Raw genomic sequence first — 18,575 nt, 5'->3', positions numbered from 1 at the left:
TAGGCGCTTCAGCCTGACCTGCGAGGAACTGTGCGCGTGTGCGCCTGTGTATGACAGGCATTGATGGGTGTGGATCGCACATGGAGGTCAGTGACTGTGTGTCAGCGTTAGAGATGTGTTGGCTTGATTTTGTCAGCAGAGGTGTGAGCTGCAAGTGTCTGAGGATGAGCCGCTATCCCTCCCTGCGTGTCTGTGCCCGGCTCCAGCCGCACCACTTGCTGTCAGCTCTCTGTCTTCAGTTCTGTAGGAGACGGCAGTGTGCACAGTGACAGCTGAGGTGTGCTGCCGGGGCTGGGGGATAGATGTTAACTGTGAGAATGCTGGTCTGGGTAACTGGTCCCTTCCATCACCTACACCTCAAGTATCATCCCTTCCCCAAGCTTCCTGAAAGTAGTGGATGTCCCCCACCCCCAAAGTCTGGAGACCCAATTGCTGAGTCCTGGGGAAGAAAGTGGTTACTACCAGTTCTCTGTAGTCTACACCCTTACACATATACACAGTCTCCACATATACAAATAGTCTCTGATATAAGATGTGACATGAGTATCTCCAGGCTGGTGGGGGTCAGAGAGGAAGAGATGGACCTCAAGAAGGGAAGGAGCAGATCATCAGATCTCCGAGGGAGCACACTTCTTTGGGGCCTGGGCTAGTGGCCCCTGGGACCCTTACCTTTTGGATCTCAGATCCAGTTACTAGTCAAAGACTTGGGAGGATAATGCTAATTATATTCCAATTCTTCTCTCTGATAACTCTGATCACCTGGCTTTGTCTCCACTCTCCTTCCCCATTCTCAAACACACGAAAAGATTGAGCCTGGCTTTCTCCCCAGCCCTAAATCTCCTGGGTCTACAAGGCGGAGAGTTGGGATTCTGGATCTCTGGTCTCCTGTTCTTTTTACAGTGTGTCTTTCAGCCACCTTCCCTTTTCCTTGCTCTACCTGATAGCTAGGGTATCACTTGGAGCCTCTATATCTTTATCTCTGCAGCCCTTCTTGTGTCTGCATATCTCCACATTTAGAGATTTCTTTCAAATTTATCTCCCTACCTTTGGGGGTCTCTGTTCCTCTGGAGCTTCTCCCTCTGGGAATAAATAGTCCAGGGGAATAGTGAGGCCCATTGGAATAGGAAGAGGGAGGAGGGCTTTCTTCCTGCCCCTTTCAGAGGTGACCGCAGCCCAAGGATGGTCATGCAGTGTCAGAACCTGCCTATGGCCAGGTCTCTTCTTATTCTGGGCACAGGCGCCTGGTCGATGGCCCGCTGTCAGCCCCGCTCCAAGACGCCCTCCTCCAGGCTCTCGCCCCTCCGCCCTCCTGGAAAAGGCAAATTTGACATTTTTAAATCCCGAGCCTTAGAGGGATCGATGCGGCCGGGGGGCCCCGCCTGGGGTCGATATTCCTGATTGGGAAGCGGCGCTGCGCGGAGCCTGGGTGTAAATCACCGGATTGGGGGAGGGGGCACAGGGAGCCAACCGCATCCTAGGCGCGAGGATCCAGGCAGCGTCCAGGTCAGGGTGAACCCCAGGGCAATGGAATGGCAGGCCTTAGAGACCGGGACACAAGCTCACCCAGGAGTCCCTTCCTCCCTCGCCCAGCTCTGCCAACTCTGAGGGCCAGCTCCCGTCTCGCTTCAGCGGCCGCCACCCTCCGTTGCCCCTGGAGCCGCCGGGGAGGCCGATGTCGGAGCCAGCCATGCGGCGGCTCCTCTGCGGCCGCTCCCGCGAGGCCTGGGCTTCAGCAGCGGCTGTCACGAAGCCGACAGGCCAGCCAGGCCAGGAAGCGGCGGACGGCGGGGGAGAGTTTTTGGCGGGCGGTGGGAATAGGGCGGGGGAGAAAGCCTGGCGCGGCTCTAGCTCACAGTCGGCGCGCAACAGATGTTTGCGGAATTGAAGGACAGCAAGGTGGCGTGGGGCACCGAGAGGCACGGGAGCTGGGGGCTTCAGGGCGCGGGTGGGGCTGGGGGTGGGAGTCTGGCCATTCAGCTAGGGTGATCAGAGCTCTGGGGACAGCTGAGCTGGGATAGATCCCCTCTCCCTGTTACCAGAATAGTGAAGAACAAAAGAGAGTGGGGTGAGCAGGGAAGTTTGGGCCCCACTTACAACTGTCTCCACTGTCCCTGACAAGCCATCCTTGCAGTTCTCTGTTGGGGAAACCGAGGAAGTGAGGCTGAGATGGGACAGGAAGTTTAGAAGCGGGATCAGCTACGAGGCTGGGGCAGCAGCCAGAATTCCCGGGTGGGTTACTGGATTCACCTGTCCACCCCGGTCTGCTTGTGGGTACATACACCACCATGCCCCCCAGGGCAATTTCAGCTTATCGGATCCCCCCACTCCCCACCCCCACGCCAGTTTATAGAACAACAATTTGGGGAAAACAATCCGGGCCTAGTGACGGCCCCGTAATTGTGACAAAGTGAGTGCGGGCGACTGGAGAAAGCGCTAGGGCGGGAGCGCTGCAGGCGAGGTGGAGGCAGGGGCGTCTCACTCCCGCCCCGCCGCCCTCTCTTTCTCATTCCGGTCACCTCCCATCCCTCTCCTTGACTCTTCTCCAATTCTTCTTCTCCCGGGCCCTGGCGCCTCCCTTCACTTGTTCCTCCATCGCTCTTCTCTTTCCCCTAGGTAACTGCTCTTCTCCCTCCTTCGCCCCGCTGCAGCTCCTCCCCGGTGCACCTTTTCCTTTCTCACTTCTCTCTCTCCTCCACTCTTCACTCATTTCTCCATATTTTCCTCGCTCTCAGGTTGCCTGAGGCCCCTGGCTCCCGCCGCACAATCCGCTTCTCTCACTCTCCAGTCTTCGCTTCCTGAGACCCCTCTCTGGGAAGCCAGCGCAGCCCCACACTCCTGGGTTCCTCCTGTAGCCCAGGGGCCGCAGAAGCCTGCCCCTTCCCTCCCCCTCCCCCTCCCACCTCTGCCGCTCCCGCCCAGCTCCCAGTGCTGGGAGCTAGTTTGTTTGTCCAGCGGCAGCAACCGCCGCCAACGCTGTTTGCCGAGCTTAGTGCACCACCGCGCAGTGCCAGCCCAATTAAGTCTCATTCATTATTCAGCGCCCCATCCGCCGCAACCCCCAGCCGGCGGTTCCCGGGTCGCTTTGGGGCCTTTTCCAGCCCTGGCCATCAATGCGCCCTAAGGGGCAATATGGAGAGCCGCCTTCTCTCTCCAGGCCAGGATAAGGACTGAGGGGGCTGGGAGAGTGGAGGGAACAGAAATACTCTGCCGATTGTGGGGTGGCGACATGGGTGAGGCCCACCAGGCCCGCCCCACCCCCAAGTCAAGGCTGGGAAACCTTGGAGATTCAAGTCTTTTCTGTACAGAGGAGGAAACAGACCCAAGCAGCGTCGTGACTTGTCCAAGGTCATGTAGCAGAACCAGGATTGGAGCCCAGGACACTGAAATGAAGGCATCTTGCATCTCAGCTTCATCCCAGCATCAAGGAAGTAGGAAGCCAGACTATTCTCGGGCTACGGCCTTGCTCTCCTGGTGGGATGCCCCTCACCCACTTTGCTCCTGGTTCTCCTTCTCGCCAGAGCTGGCAGGTTACAGTCGACTTGGGGCTCCCTCCGGATCGGGTGTCTCCTCAGGTCTCAGGCTGAGATCTAGACATAGTGCTCCTTAACTGCCACGCCTGGAGGCAAGGCAGTGAGGCAAACTCGGGTGCGTGTGTGTGGAGATTATCTCCTACAGCCTGTTGATGGTGTCTCTGCCTTTGAGGAGTTGGAAATGGAGCCATTCAAGGCAGTCTTGAAGGGCACGTAGGGAGAGAGGAAAGTGCAAACTGAGGTGATGGAGGAGACATCTTCCCATTTATGGAGGTGGAAAAGGACAATGATAGCGGACTGCTCTGGACTGCTTTGCGGGGCTATCTTAACAAGGTGAGTCTGGGGACCCAACCTATCTTTCCATGAGCAGCAGCGCCACCTGGCGGTCGCGGCAGTGCAGGCGCGCCTGGCCTGGAGAGGGGTGCTGCGCCTCCCCTTGAAGCCTGGGGAAGCTGGCTACGCCCAGAAAACCTTAAACTGACTTTACCCGAGGGGGCGGGTGAGAAGGGCCTAAGGTTGAAAGGTGATCCCGAGGAGGCTGGGGAGGGCCTTGGGGAGGGGCCTGGCCCCAAAGGCAGACTTCTGTTGACACAGCAAACACAGAAAGACAAAGTCCATTTGGATGGAAGTGGAAGCAGAGTGAGAAGGGCCATTTTGACTCTGTGGTCCAAGGAAATGACTGGTCTGCCGGGCCTGGGAGCCAGGATACCCAGGTACGGGCACTCATCTTGGGAATAGCGGGTACTGGCTGGCTGGTGGTCATGAGGCCCACTCTAAGTAGAGGGGAGAGACTGGCAGGCACACTTTGGCATCTGGTATGATATTCTGGTGATTCATTCATTAGACTGCTTTGGAGAGACTTTCTAAGTCTGCCCTGGAAGGAGGTGGTTGAATTGTGGGGTGCCAGGGTCTAGATCAAAATGTAGTTTCCCAGAGCTGTTTCAAGTTTGCCTTATGAGAATATTTCATGGCCTAGAGAGCTGGGAAGGCTGGAGAGGGGCTAAAACTTTGGCCAGATGTATGAGGGCTGCCATAGATGGCGTTGATTGGGGGCTGGAGGGGTGGGGCAGGGACTTTCCAAATGTGTAGAAACTTAAGAAGGGCATGGTATTCACTCCTATTCGCTCCACTCCCCCATGAATCATTTTCAGGGTCATTAGTCTGAGGTGAAGTCTAAAATTTAAGCTTCCGCTTTTCTTGTTTGGGTGCTGAGTTCTCTCAGTTACTCAACTGAAGGCATTTAAAACATTCTTCTCCCCTAAATTTGGGGTTGCTATGGTTATAAAAAACAGACTTGAGGTGCTATATCAAAAGGTATGGGAGAACCAGCATTTCAGGGACACTCAGGGAGATCTGGACTCGATTATTATTAGGACAAAAGATTACTGTATTGGGACCTGGTTATAGTCTTACAGCTGCTTTTTTTCATCTCTTAGGGTCTAAGGATAACTCTGGGGCTGTGATGGTCATGATTCTCACAGAGGACCCCATATTTATGCACTCGGAACAATTTCAGGTGCCACTGGACTCGTTCTGAGAACTTTTCCCTAAAATATGGCCAAGGGACTCCTGATAACCTATGCCCTCTGGGCTGTAGGGGGCCCTGCTGGACTCCACCACCTGTACCTGGGTCGGGACAGCCATGCATTACTCTGGATGCTTACCCTGGGGGGTGGCGGGCTGGGCTGGCTCTTGGAGTTCTGGAAGCTTCCAAGCTTTGTAGCTCAGGCCAACAGAGCCCAGGGGCAGAGACAGAGCTCAGGAACAGGGACACCTCCTTTGAGTCCCATTCGCTTTGCCGCCCAGATGATAGTGGGCATCTATTTTGGCCTTGTGGCTCTCATTAGCCTTTCTTTCATGGCCAGCTTCTATATTGTGGGCCTCCCACTGGCAGTTGGCTTAGGGGTCTTGCTAGTGGCCGCTGTCGGCAACCAGACCTCAGACTTTAAGAACACTCTGGCAGCAGCATTTCTTACTTCCCCTATCTTTTATGGCTACTCCATAGCCATCCTGCCCATCAGCTTGGCGGCCAGCATCACAGCCCAGAAGCATCGCCGCTACAAAGCTTCAGTTGGATCAGAGACTCTCAGTGTGCGGCTCTACCGCCTGGGCTTAGCTTACCTTGCTTTCACAGGCCCACTAGCATACAGCGCCCTCTACAACACAGCTGCCACCCTCAGCTATGTGGCAGAGACCCTTGGCTCCTTCTTGAGTTGGTTCAGCTTCTTCCCTCTCTTTGGCCGCCTCATGGAGTCTGTCCTCCTTCTGCCTTACCGGTTTTGGAGGCTGCTAGTGGGGGATCCTGGCTTCAGCAGCAGCTACTTCCAGGAGTGGGAGAAGCTCTATGAGTTTGTTCACAGTTTTCAAGATGAGAAGCGTCAGCTGGCTTACCAGGTAAGGCTTTTTTCCCTCTCATTCCTGTCTGAGAGGGCTCGGGGAGTTAGGCTAAGCCTTATTGGAGCCAGTGCCCCTTATGTGGGATCCCCTTATGTACCATTTTCATGTCTGCTGAGTCAGGCCCCAGAAAGATGTCCTGGGGTTTCTCTGTGCAATGGATGAATGCGCAGAGGCTCTAATAATGAGTGGGGGAAAATATGTGTATATTATCTACTTTTTATTGCGGTATAACATATATTAATGTTACACATACACCTGTGTACCACCACTCAGATCAAGGTATGGAATATTTCCATCCCTAAGAAGGTTCCCTCATGCCCCTTTCTCAATCTATACTCCTTTCCTCAGAGGTAACCTCTATTCTGACTTCTGTTACCATAGATTAGTTTTGTCCATTCTTGAACTTCATATAAACGAAATCATTTAGTATGTATTCTTTTGTGTCTGACTTCTTTCATTCAATATATGTCTGTGAGCTTTGTTCATACTGTTGCACACAATTGTAAAGTGTTTGTTTTCTTTATTGTGTAGTATCCCATTGTATGAATGAATATGCCAGAATATATTTATCCACTCTATTGTTAATGAACCTTTGGTTTGTTTCTTGTTTGAAGCTATATTGAATAAAGCTGCTATTGACAGTCTTGTACATGTGTTTGGTGGATACATATTCTTATTTCTCTTGTAAGGAGGAGATCTTGTCAGGGGTGTGAAATTCCAGATTAGAAAGTGGGTAGCTGTGATTAAAGGCAAACCCTGGTTCTTACCATGAGATCCAGAGCCTGTCCATGTTTCAAAAGGCTGCAATTTTAATCTGAGATCTGAGCCTTTCTCACAGGCAAGTAGAAGCCAACTCCAGAGATAACATAGCCTGATTTAGCAAAGGAGGAAGGGGAGACCCAGGTACTCAGACAACTTACCGGATTCTAATTTGTCAATATCTGTTTTTCCTAAGGTTTTGGGTGTCTTAGAGGGGGCAACAAATGAAGAAATACATCGGAGATACCGGGAGCTAGTGAAGATCTGGCACCCTGACCACAACCAGCACCAGACAGAAGAGGCTCAAAGGCACTTCTTGGAGATCCAGGCTGCATATGAAGTCCTGAGTCAGCCCAGGAAGCCCAGGGTATCCTGGATATGAGAAGAAACTTTCCCTTGAGGATGGACTTTTCCTGGCAGAGCTGGGCAGATTGTCCCAGCTCAGTTTTGCCCAGGTGGGGGCATCCAACAGCATTAAAGAAACTGTCAGCTTATAGGGGAGATGAGAAAAGTATTGTGGTGGAAGAATATAATTACGCATTAAATTTCTGAATTTTTGGCTATTGTATTTCTGACTTTTTTTTTCCTTGAAAGCACATAGTGAAATGAAAAACATATTATAAAATATCTTTTAGAGCATATACCACCTTATCCCACCCCTGGTATATTGATCAGTAAGGGAAGAAGTTTATTTAACTTTTTTTTTTTTAAATGTGCACAGCACTGAGTTGGGACATTGAAGTAAAAATATGAAGGTTCTAATATTTCACAAGTTGTCCTGTGACACGAGGGATTTGATCTATGCTGTGGATCACTGAGAGGTAAGACTGGTGCTAAATTTCAAAATTTCAGAAAAATATTTAAATTCCATTTATAGGAGAACTTTCTAGGAGCTACACTTTTCCCTAAAAGGAACAAGCTGCTGTGGGTAGGGGGTGGTCCCCTATCAAAGACTATTCTGCTTGGAGGTGTATTGTGGAGAGCCCTCAAACTTTAAATGGGTATACCCTTGCTCTCTGGGTGCTTACAGTCTAGTGAGGGATAGGAACACAGGTACACAGATATCAAAGTCCACTTTGTACAATGTTTTGAAATAAGTGTCATACAGGTGTAAATAGAGTGCATTGGGATATTGGGAAAGGGACAAATGACATTGTTTTATGGGGACTCATGGAAAAAGTCCTGGTTATATATCTCATATACCCTTATAGGGACTTTGGGGAAACTCTAGGGAACCAGCAGCTTGAACACCTTAAGGGAGCTTCTTTAATTCTCAAGTAACTAGTCAAGTATAGAAGAAACATTTCAGGATGCAGAGAAAGACTGTAGACCAGGCGCATGATGTTTAAATTATGTACCTTTACCACTGTTTTCTTCCTCTTCTTTGTGTGTGTGTGTGTGTGTGTGTGTGTGTGTGTGTGTGTGTGTGTGTGTATCTCCTACTTTTTTCTTCTTTTTTCTGGAAGTTAGCTCTGAGCAGTGTATGTATATTTTAAAAGTAAAATTATTTTGGTTAATATTCTCTACAAATTTTTAAAAAAGCTCCAATCAATTAGAGCAATGAAATTTGTAGACTTTTTTCTTTGCATTCATATATAAAAACTTTAATTTTAAAATTTTTTAAAATTTCAAGACCAAATTAGCTTTCCTACCTTTTAAAAGTTGCCAAAAATGATATCCATTTTTTTTTGAAAAATACTTACAATTTGTCAAATTGTCACATGGAATTTTAATGAGGCTTTTTCATAAGCTATTAATTAGTAACTTATTAACATTATATGTAGCACTACATCTGTAAAATGTAAGTATATTAAAGATAGTCTATAAGGAAAAAGGCAAAAGAATGATTTACTTGATTTGAAAAATTATTTTACTGTCCTTAAATTTTATTATGAGTTTTTGTTACAAAAATATGGGTATATTTTAATTTATTCAAATGGAAGCTGTTGATGAGCAGTTTCTATTTTTCCAACATGAGCAAGGCTACAATAAATATCTTTAAATATGTGTACCAGTGCTTTTTGGTTTTTTGAGGCTAGATTTTAATAAGTGCTAATGTAGGGTCAAACAGAATATATATTTAAAATTTTGATTGATATTTTATCCAGTTACTTCTAGAAAAGTGTAACAATTTACACTTCCACCAGCAGTGTAAGAAAGTAGCCCTTTTTTTATAACTGACATGGACTGTTATCACTCTTAAATTTTTGCCAAGATGATGAGTGAGCAGTAGTATCTGCTTACTTTAATTTGCCTTTCCCTTGACTGGTAGGGAAGTTTGGCATCTTTTCCAATGTTTATTGAGCACTTGTATTTCCTCTTTAGTGAATTGCTTGATCTTATTATCTACATTTTTTTTTAAAAATCATGTTTCTTTGTATCTTCATGAAATCTGTTTTGTTGGTATCTTTGCTTGTTAAAACCTTAACCCTTTGTTTTATGCATTGTAGGCATTTCTCCAGACTATGACTTGTCTTTTGATGGAGCATGGCTTTTAGAGTCAGAAAGATTAAGATTAGGCTTTGAATCTGGTTCCATGATTTTTTAGCTATGTGATCTTGGGTTTCTTTAACTTTGATTTCCTCTAAAATTGAGACAGTAGTAAGTACTTATAAAGATTTGCTGTGGTAAAAAAGATAGCATATGCAGAGTGAGCAAATATAACCAGTAGCTATCTTTCCCATTTTCAGCCTTTGTAAGGAAATGGGGCTTGAGCGTCTAGTGAGTTAACTGGTATAGAATGAAGGTTCTACCTGAAAGACTGAATTTTCTGAGAGTGTCTTAGTATATTTTACATTAAAAAATTTTCTCCTTTGGTTTCCTGTAAAAAAGTGTATGAATGCTTACAGATAACAATTAGAAAGAAGTAAATAAGAATGCTGAGTTGTGGTAGGGTTACAAGTGGTCCCTCTGCCCACCCCCCACCCCTGCCACCAGTCTTGTCTAGACTTGTTCTTGTTTTATAATTAAGAAAAGAAAATTGCAGCCTTTCTTAGCTGTTTATGAGGAACCAGAAAAGTAGTTTATGTTTGGCTATTATTGGGCTGTAGTTTTAAAATGGGCAGAGCTCATCTGAGTCAGTTGTGATGGCAGAAGACCTCAGAATGAGATAACTCTGAAGCTAAGATGAATTTCAAGGGAAGGAGATGGAGAACTACTTGTAAAATGGCTCTTTCACTTGCAGATTCTCCTTGCACCACTCTCTTGTCATCCTTTGGCAGATTCATTTCAGTTAGAGAGGCTGTTTCCTGACATTTGGAGTCTCAGTTCTATGCAGAAAAGCAGAGGTATATATATTTTATGAGGTGCTACAGTATAGGTGGTCTGCTCCCCAAATCTTATCCCCATTGGTCACTTCAGTGTGGATTGGTATTAAGCTTTCCACAGGAAAGAGTTTTGTGGATACGGGCTAGGACACGAGGTGAGAAATGAGAACGAGGTTAAAGAATGCTTATTACCTCTTTGTAGGAAAGACTGATTAAACCATGTTTGGATTTCATCTTCCTTCTTTTCCTGGCCTATGAGCAGGTACTGAAATTGCGTCTTTGCCAGGATTAAACCACCATCCACCCCAGAGGGCATCTATTTATATATCTAATAGCCAATGGTATAGCCCAGCCTTTTTTTAAAGGATAACAATAACCTTTTATTGAACTATTTCTAGATTCTAGGCAACTTGTTAAGCACGATACATATGGTGATGTTAATCAAGCAATTCCATCAACTCCTCAGGGAAGGTTATTATTATTTTTACTATATAGATTAGTAGACAGTCATAGGGAGATTAAGTAATTTACCTAATAACTTTTAAGTGGCTAAACTGGGGTTTAAATTCTGACTGTTGTGACATAAATTTGTGTTGTCAGCCAAGACATTTTATTTCTATTTTCATTTTTAAAAATTGAGGTATAATTATCATATATTGTATTGATTTCAGGTGTATGACAATGATTCAATATTTGTATATATTGTGAAATAATCACTACAATAAATCTAGTTACCATCCATTGCCATATATAGTTACAATTTTTTTTTCTCGTGATTGAGAGCTTTTAAGATTTACTGTCTTAGCAACTTTCAAATGTGTAATACAGTAGTATTATAGTTGTCATGCTGTACATTACAACCCCATGACTTATTTATTTTATAACTGGAAGTTTGTACCTTTGTCCACCTTCACCTATTTTGCCCATCTACTTATTCCCTGCCTCTGGCAACCACCAATCTATTCTCTGTATGAGCTTCTTTTTTATTTTTGTTTTTAGATTCCACATATAAGTGAGATCACATGGTATGAATTTCTCTGTCTGACTTATTTCACTTAGCATAATGCCCTCAAGATCCATCCATGTTGTTGCGAACAATCTTTTTTTTTTTTTAAAGGAAGAAATATTACAAAATTATGTGAATTTAGAACTTCTGGAAGTAAATACTATATTGCTTCCAACTCTAGGACATAATCACTGAGAGATTTTTTTCTGGAAATATGCTTCCCAAAAGATCTGACATACTGAAAATCAGTTAAAAGAAATCTGCTAAAGTAATTAAAAACAAATAAATAAGGTATCTGCAAGCAAGAAGTCTTCCTTATTCTCTACCTGAGTTGATTTAATCTAATGATTTCATATTCTTCCGCAGCCACAAATAAGAAATTTATTAATCTTTTAAAAGAGTTGAAAGGGAACTGAGAAAGCTTCTATCCCAAGTACATATTCAGTGTAGAATCTTGAGAATAGCTTGCTTCAGAGGGAACCATTTTGGCTTTTGCTTGAATAAAAAATTCCCTTCTTATCCCACCTTTTGGATACCCTTAATTGTTAAAAAGTTCTTTTATTGGATTAAAATTAACTTCTCTGTAATTTCTTTCTAGATTTGCCATCTTTTACTACAAAAAACCAAAAACCAACAAAAAACCCTTTCTTGAAGAGGACCCACCCTTCATCTCGTATCCCACTAAACCTTCACTTTTCTAGATTAAACATTGCCTTGTTTTAGGAAGCACTGTAATTTGGTAGAAAGCATGGATGGAGAAGTGAGGAGGTTAGTGTTCTACTTCTGCCTCTTGCATGACAAGTCGGCAGACTTGGTATGAGCCACTTCATCACTCTGGGCCTCAGTTTTTTTTTGCAGTATGAGGAAGTTGGACTCAAATGACCTCTAAGATTGCTTTCAACACCAGATTCGGGATTCTTTTCAGCCCCTGCTTGTGTTAAATGGTTTGATTTGTCATCTTTTGTCTGCCCTCTTGTGGACACTGTCTTGGGAAGAAAAATATTTCATTACTCAAAGAACAATATAATGGCCACCATTCCTCCCCCTACCTCAATAAAAAATTCACTTATATCAAACTGTTTTCATTTATTCATGTCCTTTTCTGGTCCTCATTCATGAATTTACATAAGTAATTTTACATGATTGAATCAGATCAAGGATATAATTTTATACTGTTTTTTCCCTTCATGGAATCATGAGCATTTATACATATTACTATGAAATCTTCATATGTATGTATTTTATTGAGGTGTAATTCACATGCCATAAAACTCACCTTTTTAAAGTATACTATTTTGTGAGTTTTAGTATATTCATAAGGTTGTGCAAACATCAACGCTATCTAATTTCAGACCGTTTTTACCACCCCCAAAAGTAACCCACACCCATTTACAATCACTCTCCATTCTTTCCTCTCCCCAACTCCCAGCAACTACTAATCTACTTTTTGTCTCTGTAGATTTGCCTATCCTGGACATTTTATGTAAATGGATCATACAATGTCTCCTTTTGGACATTTTGCCTATCCTGGACATTTTATGTAAATGGAATCATACAATGTCTTCTTCCAGTCATAATGTCTTCAAGATTCAGCCATTTGTAGCATGCATTATCACATTTTTTTTCAAATGTCACATCATTTATATTTTAATACTGTATAATATGTCTCCCCCTTGTTTGTGAGACATTTAGGCTATTAATATATTTTTTTGTTGTTATATAGTGCTACATCAATATCTTCATGTTTCTAATTCATCTATTCTCTTGAATTATTTCAGAATAAATTCTCATGGGTGGGATTACTGGGTCAAAAGGTATGAACATTTTTATGGCTCTTGTCAATATTGCTCTTAAATTGTGGTACCCAGAACTAAATGCAATTCTCAGATGTGTTCAGACAGAACAGGGTACTGTGGGGTTATTAAGTTCTCAAGGTCTAGACAATATATCATCCTTTAAATCAAGCAGCCTAAGAATTTATTAGCTTTTTTTGGTTGCTCATTGAGCTTATAGCCAATAAGGCCCTTAGATCTTTTCCTAGGCATTGTGTCTTAAAGCTATGTTTGCATTTACTCTGACCCAGGGGCTTTTGAGGACTCCCCCCGCCCCCACTTGAATTTAACATTTCTTTGTTTTCTTTTCTCTTGACAGTGGGTGGCCCTAACTTATTGCAGTCTTACCTAAGAACTGCAGATGGCGCCTTAAGGCTGTCACAAGGGTAAAATAAGCCCATTCGATTTTTCTTTTCATTTTTTTTTTTTTAGGATCTGGTAGTGGCACCTCCACAGCAGGTTCATTACCAGAGTTCAGTCCTCCCCGTTTGTGGGGATGGAGACAGCAACTGTAAAGTTGAATTGGGGTGTTATTCCAGGCAAGCTCTGACTGAAGCGTGTTTTCTAGTTGTCATTTGATCTCCTAGGGGACTCTGAGGCAGTGTATTTTTTCATGTTAGAGCTTTGCTTGAACACATATTTCATGCCACTGCTTTGGCTTTTGAAGTTCAAGCCTGAGAAGCTGATTTTTTTGTTTCTCTTCATTCTTTGCCGTCTCTTTCTCTTACTTATTGCAAGGGATTGAAACTTGTTTAGCTAGCTGGTTTTGTTTGTTTTGCTAAGGTGGGTTTTGAACAACAAAAGCAGAAAATTATTTAGGGTTCCAGCTAAATGAGGTTTCATTTCAATAGTTTGTTGCTCTTTTCATTTTCCTTTTCCTTTTCCTCCCAAGTCTCTTCTTCCTTCCCATCTCTCATCTACACTTTTATAGTCCATCTGCTTATTTGCAAATTATTATAACTTTAAGCAAGATTTTGAATTTTCTGGATTTCAACCTCGCTGACAAGTTTTAATAGAATAAGCAGTGCCTTGTGTGGGACAGTTAGAAGGAAATCATTTTAACCTATTCTGGGCCAGACTTTAGCCCCATTTCTGGGGTGAGAAAGGTTGTGGGGAACAGAGGAACATCCTCCACTGGGCAGTGACTGAGTTAGCATGTGAACTTGTCTTTGCAAGTACTAAAGGGCATTTTGTCCTAGCATTGATAGGTCTGGCACCTTTCAGATGAATTAGTATGAAGAAAGGAATGAGAGGAATATAGGGGGATTATAAATATATTTTATTCATGTTTCCATGTCACAGGTCCAGTGAGGCTCATGTTACTCTCCAGCCTCTTCTTCCATATCCCTAATCGCTAGTTTGGACTTGGCTTCTCTTGCTTCTTTCTCCTTTTAACTTCTGGAGTCACAGCAGAGAGTGTAGATTTACTGCTTTTTGTATAATTTGGGTTGGAAAGCAATTAACTGCTCAGTTCGGGCAAGTGGTGCCATATCGTTTTATATTCAATGACTGAGAACTCATTTCCTCATAGCAGTTGACTTTTCTTGCACAGCTAAGAGACTGATCCTTTCAGACCTATCTCCTTTCGAACTCTAATTCTCTTCAATGCGTTTCTTGTTCTAATGTTAATGCTTTTGCTGATGTCACTCTTCTTCCCTATAATTCTTTTTCCTTTCTGCTAATTGAAATCTTTGTACTTCTTTTATGATCTAGCTTAAGGTTTATTCCTAAATGATGCCTTCTCAATTAATTCCATATCCAATAACCTTTCTCCCTTGAATTCCTTCAGCATTCTTCTCTAGTTTGTACCATTCTATCTAGCATTTTCTTACATGTTGCCATATAATCATTCTGTCTCATGTTTGTAAGTCTTATCCACTTAACTATGCCAAAGCCCCTTGAAGGTAGGGATTGTCTTCTCCCAATGCAAGCAATAGGACATTTACTAAATGTGTTAACTTGCTACTTAATAATTTAGAACCCCAGTTTCCACATTTGCTATATGAGGATAATGATACCTGCATCACAGGGATATTGAGACAATCAAATGAGACAATTTGTTGAGAGTGCTTTATAAGCCATAAAACATTTACAGAGGGTAGGCGTTATCAGTTTTTGAAAAATAGTAACAGACCATATAAGTGAAAGAGCATGCTGAAATTTCATGAATGAACTTAGAATAGAGCAGTAATAATTATATATTTTACACATAGAAACAAGTTAACTAAAGATCAAATTCAAGTTTTTAATGAACCTGTTTAAAATCCGAGTTTTGGTTTTGACATTGCCACTAATTTTGTGATGTCACAATTTACATCACAACCTTTGATAATTTAAGGCCTTTTCCAGACCTAAACATCTGACATAACTGAATTTGGGTATTTTACCTATGTCTTTGGACCTTAGTTTTGTTATCTGTAAAATGTCAACTTAATCAAAACTCTTTAATAGAACTTTATAGAATGGATCTTCAAAGAGGTATTAATCTGGTACAGAAGTCTCTTGGGAGAAAAAATTTTCCTCGGGGAGGAGGGGAAGCTGCATACTATATAGTGCATTCTCTTTAATATTAGCAAAGCAGATTACCATATTAAATACTAGGAGAAGTAAAGCAACCAGTTTAACTTGATTTTATCCAGTGTTTCCCAAACTTATTTGAACCAGGAATAGTTTTTTCAGATAACATCTATATATATAGCATCCCATGAAACTAATTTTTTTGAGACATACAGTTTGGACTGCTAACACGAATATTCTTAGGTATTAGAGGTAGTCCAAGCAAAGGAAAAGTATATCTATCCTATGAGATGTTCTCTGCTAGTCTTTTGTGGTTTATAGCTTCAGCTTTAGTCAACAGAGACTTTTTTTAAAAAATCATGTTCCTCACTTATAGTCATTGATTATCAAGTCTCCAAATTAATGAGTAAAATGTTTGTCCCTCAGACGGTAGTTTAACTCTGGCCTCTTTTTCTTTCTAATAAAAACATGTAATCTGGCAATCAATCACTTCAAATACAAAATATCAACTCAAAACAAAAATTTGAGAAAAGTTCTCATCTCTAGGATCTATTTGAAACATCAAATTAGGTCAGGTTAGTATCTGCAGAATGTATCTGCCAAGGTGAAGATTATGCCATGATTTATTTTTAGTTCTAGTTTTGCCAATGGATCTTTTAGTTCTAGTTTTGCCAATGGATCTTTAAGTAACTTGGGACAAATTAATTCTCTTAAGGCTGAACTGAGAAATATGGATGTTATTTCGAAATGATCTTCTTTTGTAATCCTTAGCAATTACTTTAATCATTTCAGAGATTTGGTGGGGTTTTTTTTGTTTGTTTGTTTTCTTCAGAGTAGGTCACAGTAGTATATGTTGAATTTATTACAGGATTTCTTTTCCTCTAATATAATTTATAGACAAACATGAAACTATTTGCAATTATTTCAAAGCAGGCAATGATCACTTTGTTTTATTGTGAATTATAGCATGCCAAATGAAAACTGTATAGGTAGTATAATGAACTATAATTAATCTTTGTAACCTAGGTCCAAAAGTGAAAAATTTATTCGGTATCCTTGTAGAGAGGTTGAGAGCTGTGAGGAGAAAGGGCAAAGATGGGCCATGCAGTAGGGGTACTTACAAATCCCACTCAGCAAAAGACATGCTCTATGTGATCTACCCTCCTTGCAGGGCTATTTTTTGAGTAAAATTTTTGTGAGGAGCCTGTCTGTACTGCCACCCCAGAGACTGAGCAAAATGTTCCTCTTAAGCACACTCAGAACTTTCCCTTAGAGGAGATCTGTTAAATATGATATTCTTCATCTCATTAGATTTCCAATGAAGCTTTACAGCTCTCCTAGATTGGGTCATTGACATACTCCTTAATCCACCTCTCTTCTTTCTGAGTGGGATATCCACATATACAAACTCTCTTCCATTTGTCCAGGGCTCTCCTGACTTACCTAAATAGACTATAAGGTTTCCAAGAGTGGGAACTTTATTTTCCTCCCAAAGAAACATTGGTTTTGCAGCAGCAACAGGCCCTATAATAAAGGTGTTTCTGGAGTGACTTTTGGTAGGTGAAATCAGTCAATATGGAACAAGATCTTGGATCCTATTGGTTCAGGTCCCATTCTTGAGTATGACATTTCCTATTAATCAAGGTCATACCATCCTGTTCCCATTCTGTATGGGAAGGAGGGAGAATTGTGGAAGAGTTAGTCACTCATTCCACTTTCTGCCTGTTTCAGCACTTATCATGTTATTATAGTTAATTATTTAATAGCTTATATCCTCCTTTACAATTGGGTATTCTTCTTGGGGATGATCTTTATTCTTCTTCGTAAGTAACTCAATGCCTAGAACAATGCCTACCTCTCATTGAGAGCTTATGTCAATGTAGTGAATGAAAAGACAGCAGATATTTGGATGGCCTGCTTCCATTTGAATCTTTGAAAGAAGACTCAATAGTAAGCAAGGTGGTGTAGTGCTCTGCTAGCTGAATGACTTACTCTTGTTTCTTTAGATCTGTAAATGGTTGGATTAGATTAGGCATTATTAACCAAGAGTCAGTGGGCTCCGGATTTTTGGCTCCTTAACCCCACCCCATGCAAAATTAAAAACCAAAGGACAAGATGACTTCATAGACGTTTATCATATGACTCCGTTACGTGTATTACCACTGCAATAACAAACGTGCGAAAACCAAAACTACATTGTGCCTGTGGCTATACACACCCGCATATACTATTTGTCCAGAGTCCCTTAGGCTTTGGCCTCAAAAGAACATGAGGATAGATTAATCTTTTAATGCTGATTGTCTAAATTCCCAGCTGGTGGCCACTCCTAACAGACGACTAACCAGTTGACAGTGGGGTGAGTGCTTCACACATGCAGGACACTGGCAGAAAGGTGCAGAAATATTAGAGATGGTTCTGATCCCGGGGAGGTTGGGAATCTGACCACAGAGGAGTACTTAATAGGAAGATTCGACGGTGTGACTGACCACAGCCAGAGCTGAGCAGATCAGAAAACGACTCAGCGACGGACTGGGGCAGTGTGTAGGGAGGAAGAGAACTCTAAATTCGTGGCCGGGGGAAGAGAACTCTCAATTCGCTCGCGGGGTTATCCAGAGCCAGGCCCCAGCGGCGCCTCCCTCCCTCCAACCCCACCGGCCTCTACGGCCTCCAAGGATGTTGAACGGCCGCCAAGTCCGGATGTCACCGCGTTTCCCGCGGCCGGTAGCTCTGAAATGGCCTTTTCGAGTAAAACTTGGGTCGGGAAGGAGAAGGGAAAAGTGGTTTTAAGTTCTCGGGGCGGAGACGTGAACGGCGAAAGGGAGAGCAGTCTGAAAGACCGTGTCCCGGCCAGGACCTAGAAAGAAATCCCTTGTGCGGTTCCCCTCGGGGCGCCCGCTTTCGGTCACCTCCGGGGGAGTTTCGGCTCTTCCGGCAGTTCCAGCTCGAGCCCTGCACTCGTAGCGCGCGCTATCCACCTCGCGCTGCTCGCTTTCTCTGGGCACTGGCCGTTCCGCACGTGGACGCGAGTTCGCGTCCCACCCGTCCTCACTTCCAACTAGTTTGTTCCCGATCCACTTCTCCAATCCCTTCCCTCTCTTGTTATTCTAATCCCGGGCGACGCCCGAGCTCCCTCAGCTCAAGCGCGCGACTCGGCAGGCGGCGCGAGGCGAGAGGAAGCCAGTCAGGAGAGGAGCGGTAACCCGACCCACCCGAGGTCTCCTCCCGCCCCGCGCCTCTCCACTCTCAGGGCCCCGGCGCGCCGGGGCCG

The 18,575-nt window shown here is 43.6% G+C and overlaps 1 protein-coding gene across 1 annotated transcript; it reads left to right on the top strand.

The window, feature by feature from the left end:
• The first annotated feature begins 4,053 nt into the window (after nt 1-4,053).
• DNAJC22 (DnaJ heat shock protein family (Hsp40) member C22) lies at nt 4,054-7,220 on the top strand. Its single transcript, XM_006916807.3, has 3 exons — nt 4,054-4,243; nt 4,967-5,924; nt 6,883-7,220. The coding sequence occupies exons 2-3, from the start codon at nt 5,085-5,087 to the stop codon at nt 7,066-7,068; spliced, it is 1,026 nt and encodes a 341-aa protein (XP_006916869.1). The 5' UTR covers nt 4,054-4,243; nt 4,967-5,084; the 3' UTR covers nt 7,069-7,220.
• The last annotated feature ends 11,355 nt before the right edge of the window (nt 7,221-18,575 follow it).

The sequence above is a fragment of the Pteropus alecto genome, unplaced genomic scaffold, assembly GCF_000325575.1.
Source record: "Pteropus alecto unplaced genomic scaffold, ASM32557v1 scaffold196, whole genome shotgun sequence".
Taxonomy (NCBI): domain Eukaryota; kingdom Metazoa; phylum Chordata; class Mammalia; order Chiroptera; family Pteropodidae; genus Pteropus; species Pteropus alecto.
This window is presented reverse-complemented; position numbering and strand designations above follow the sequence as displayed.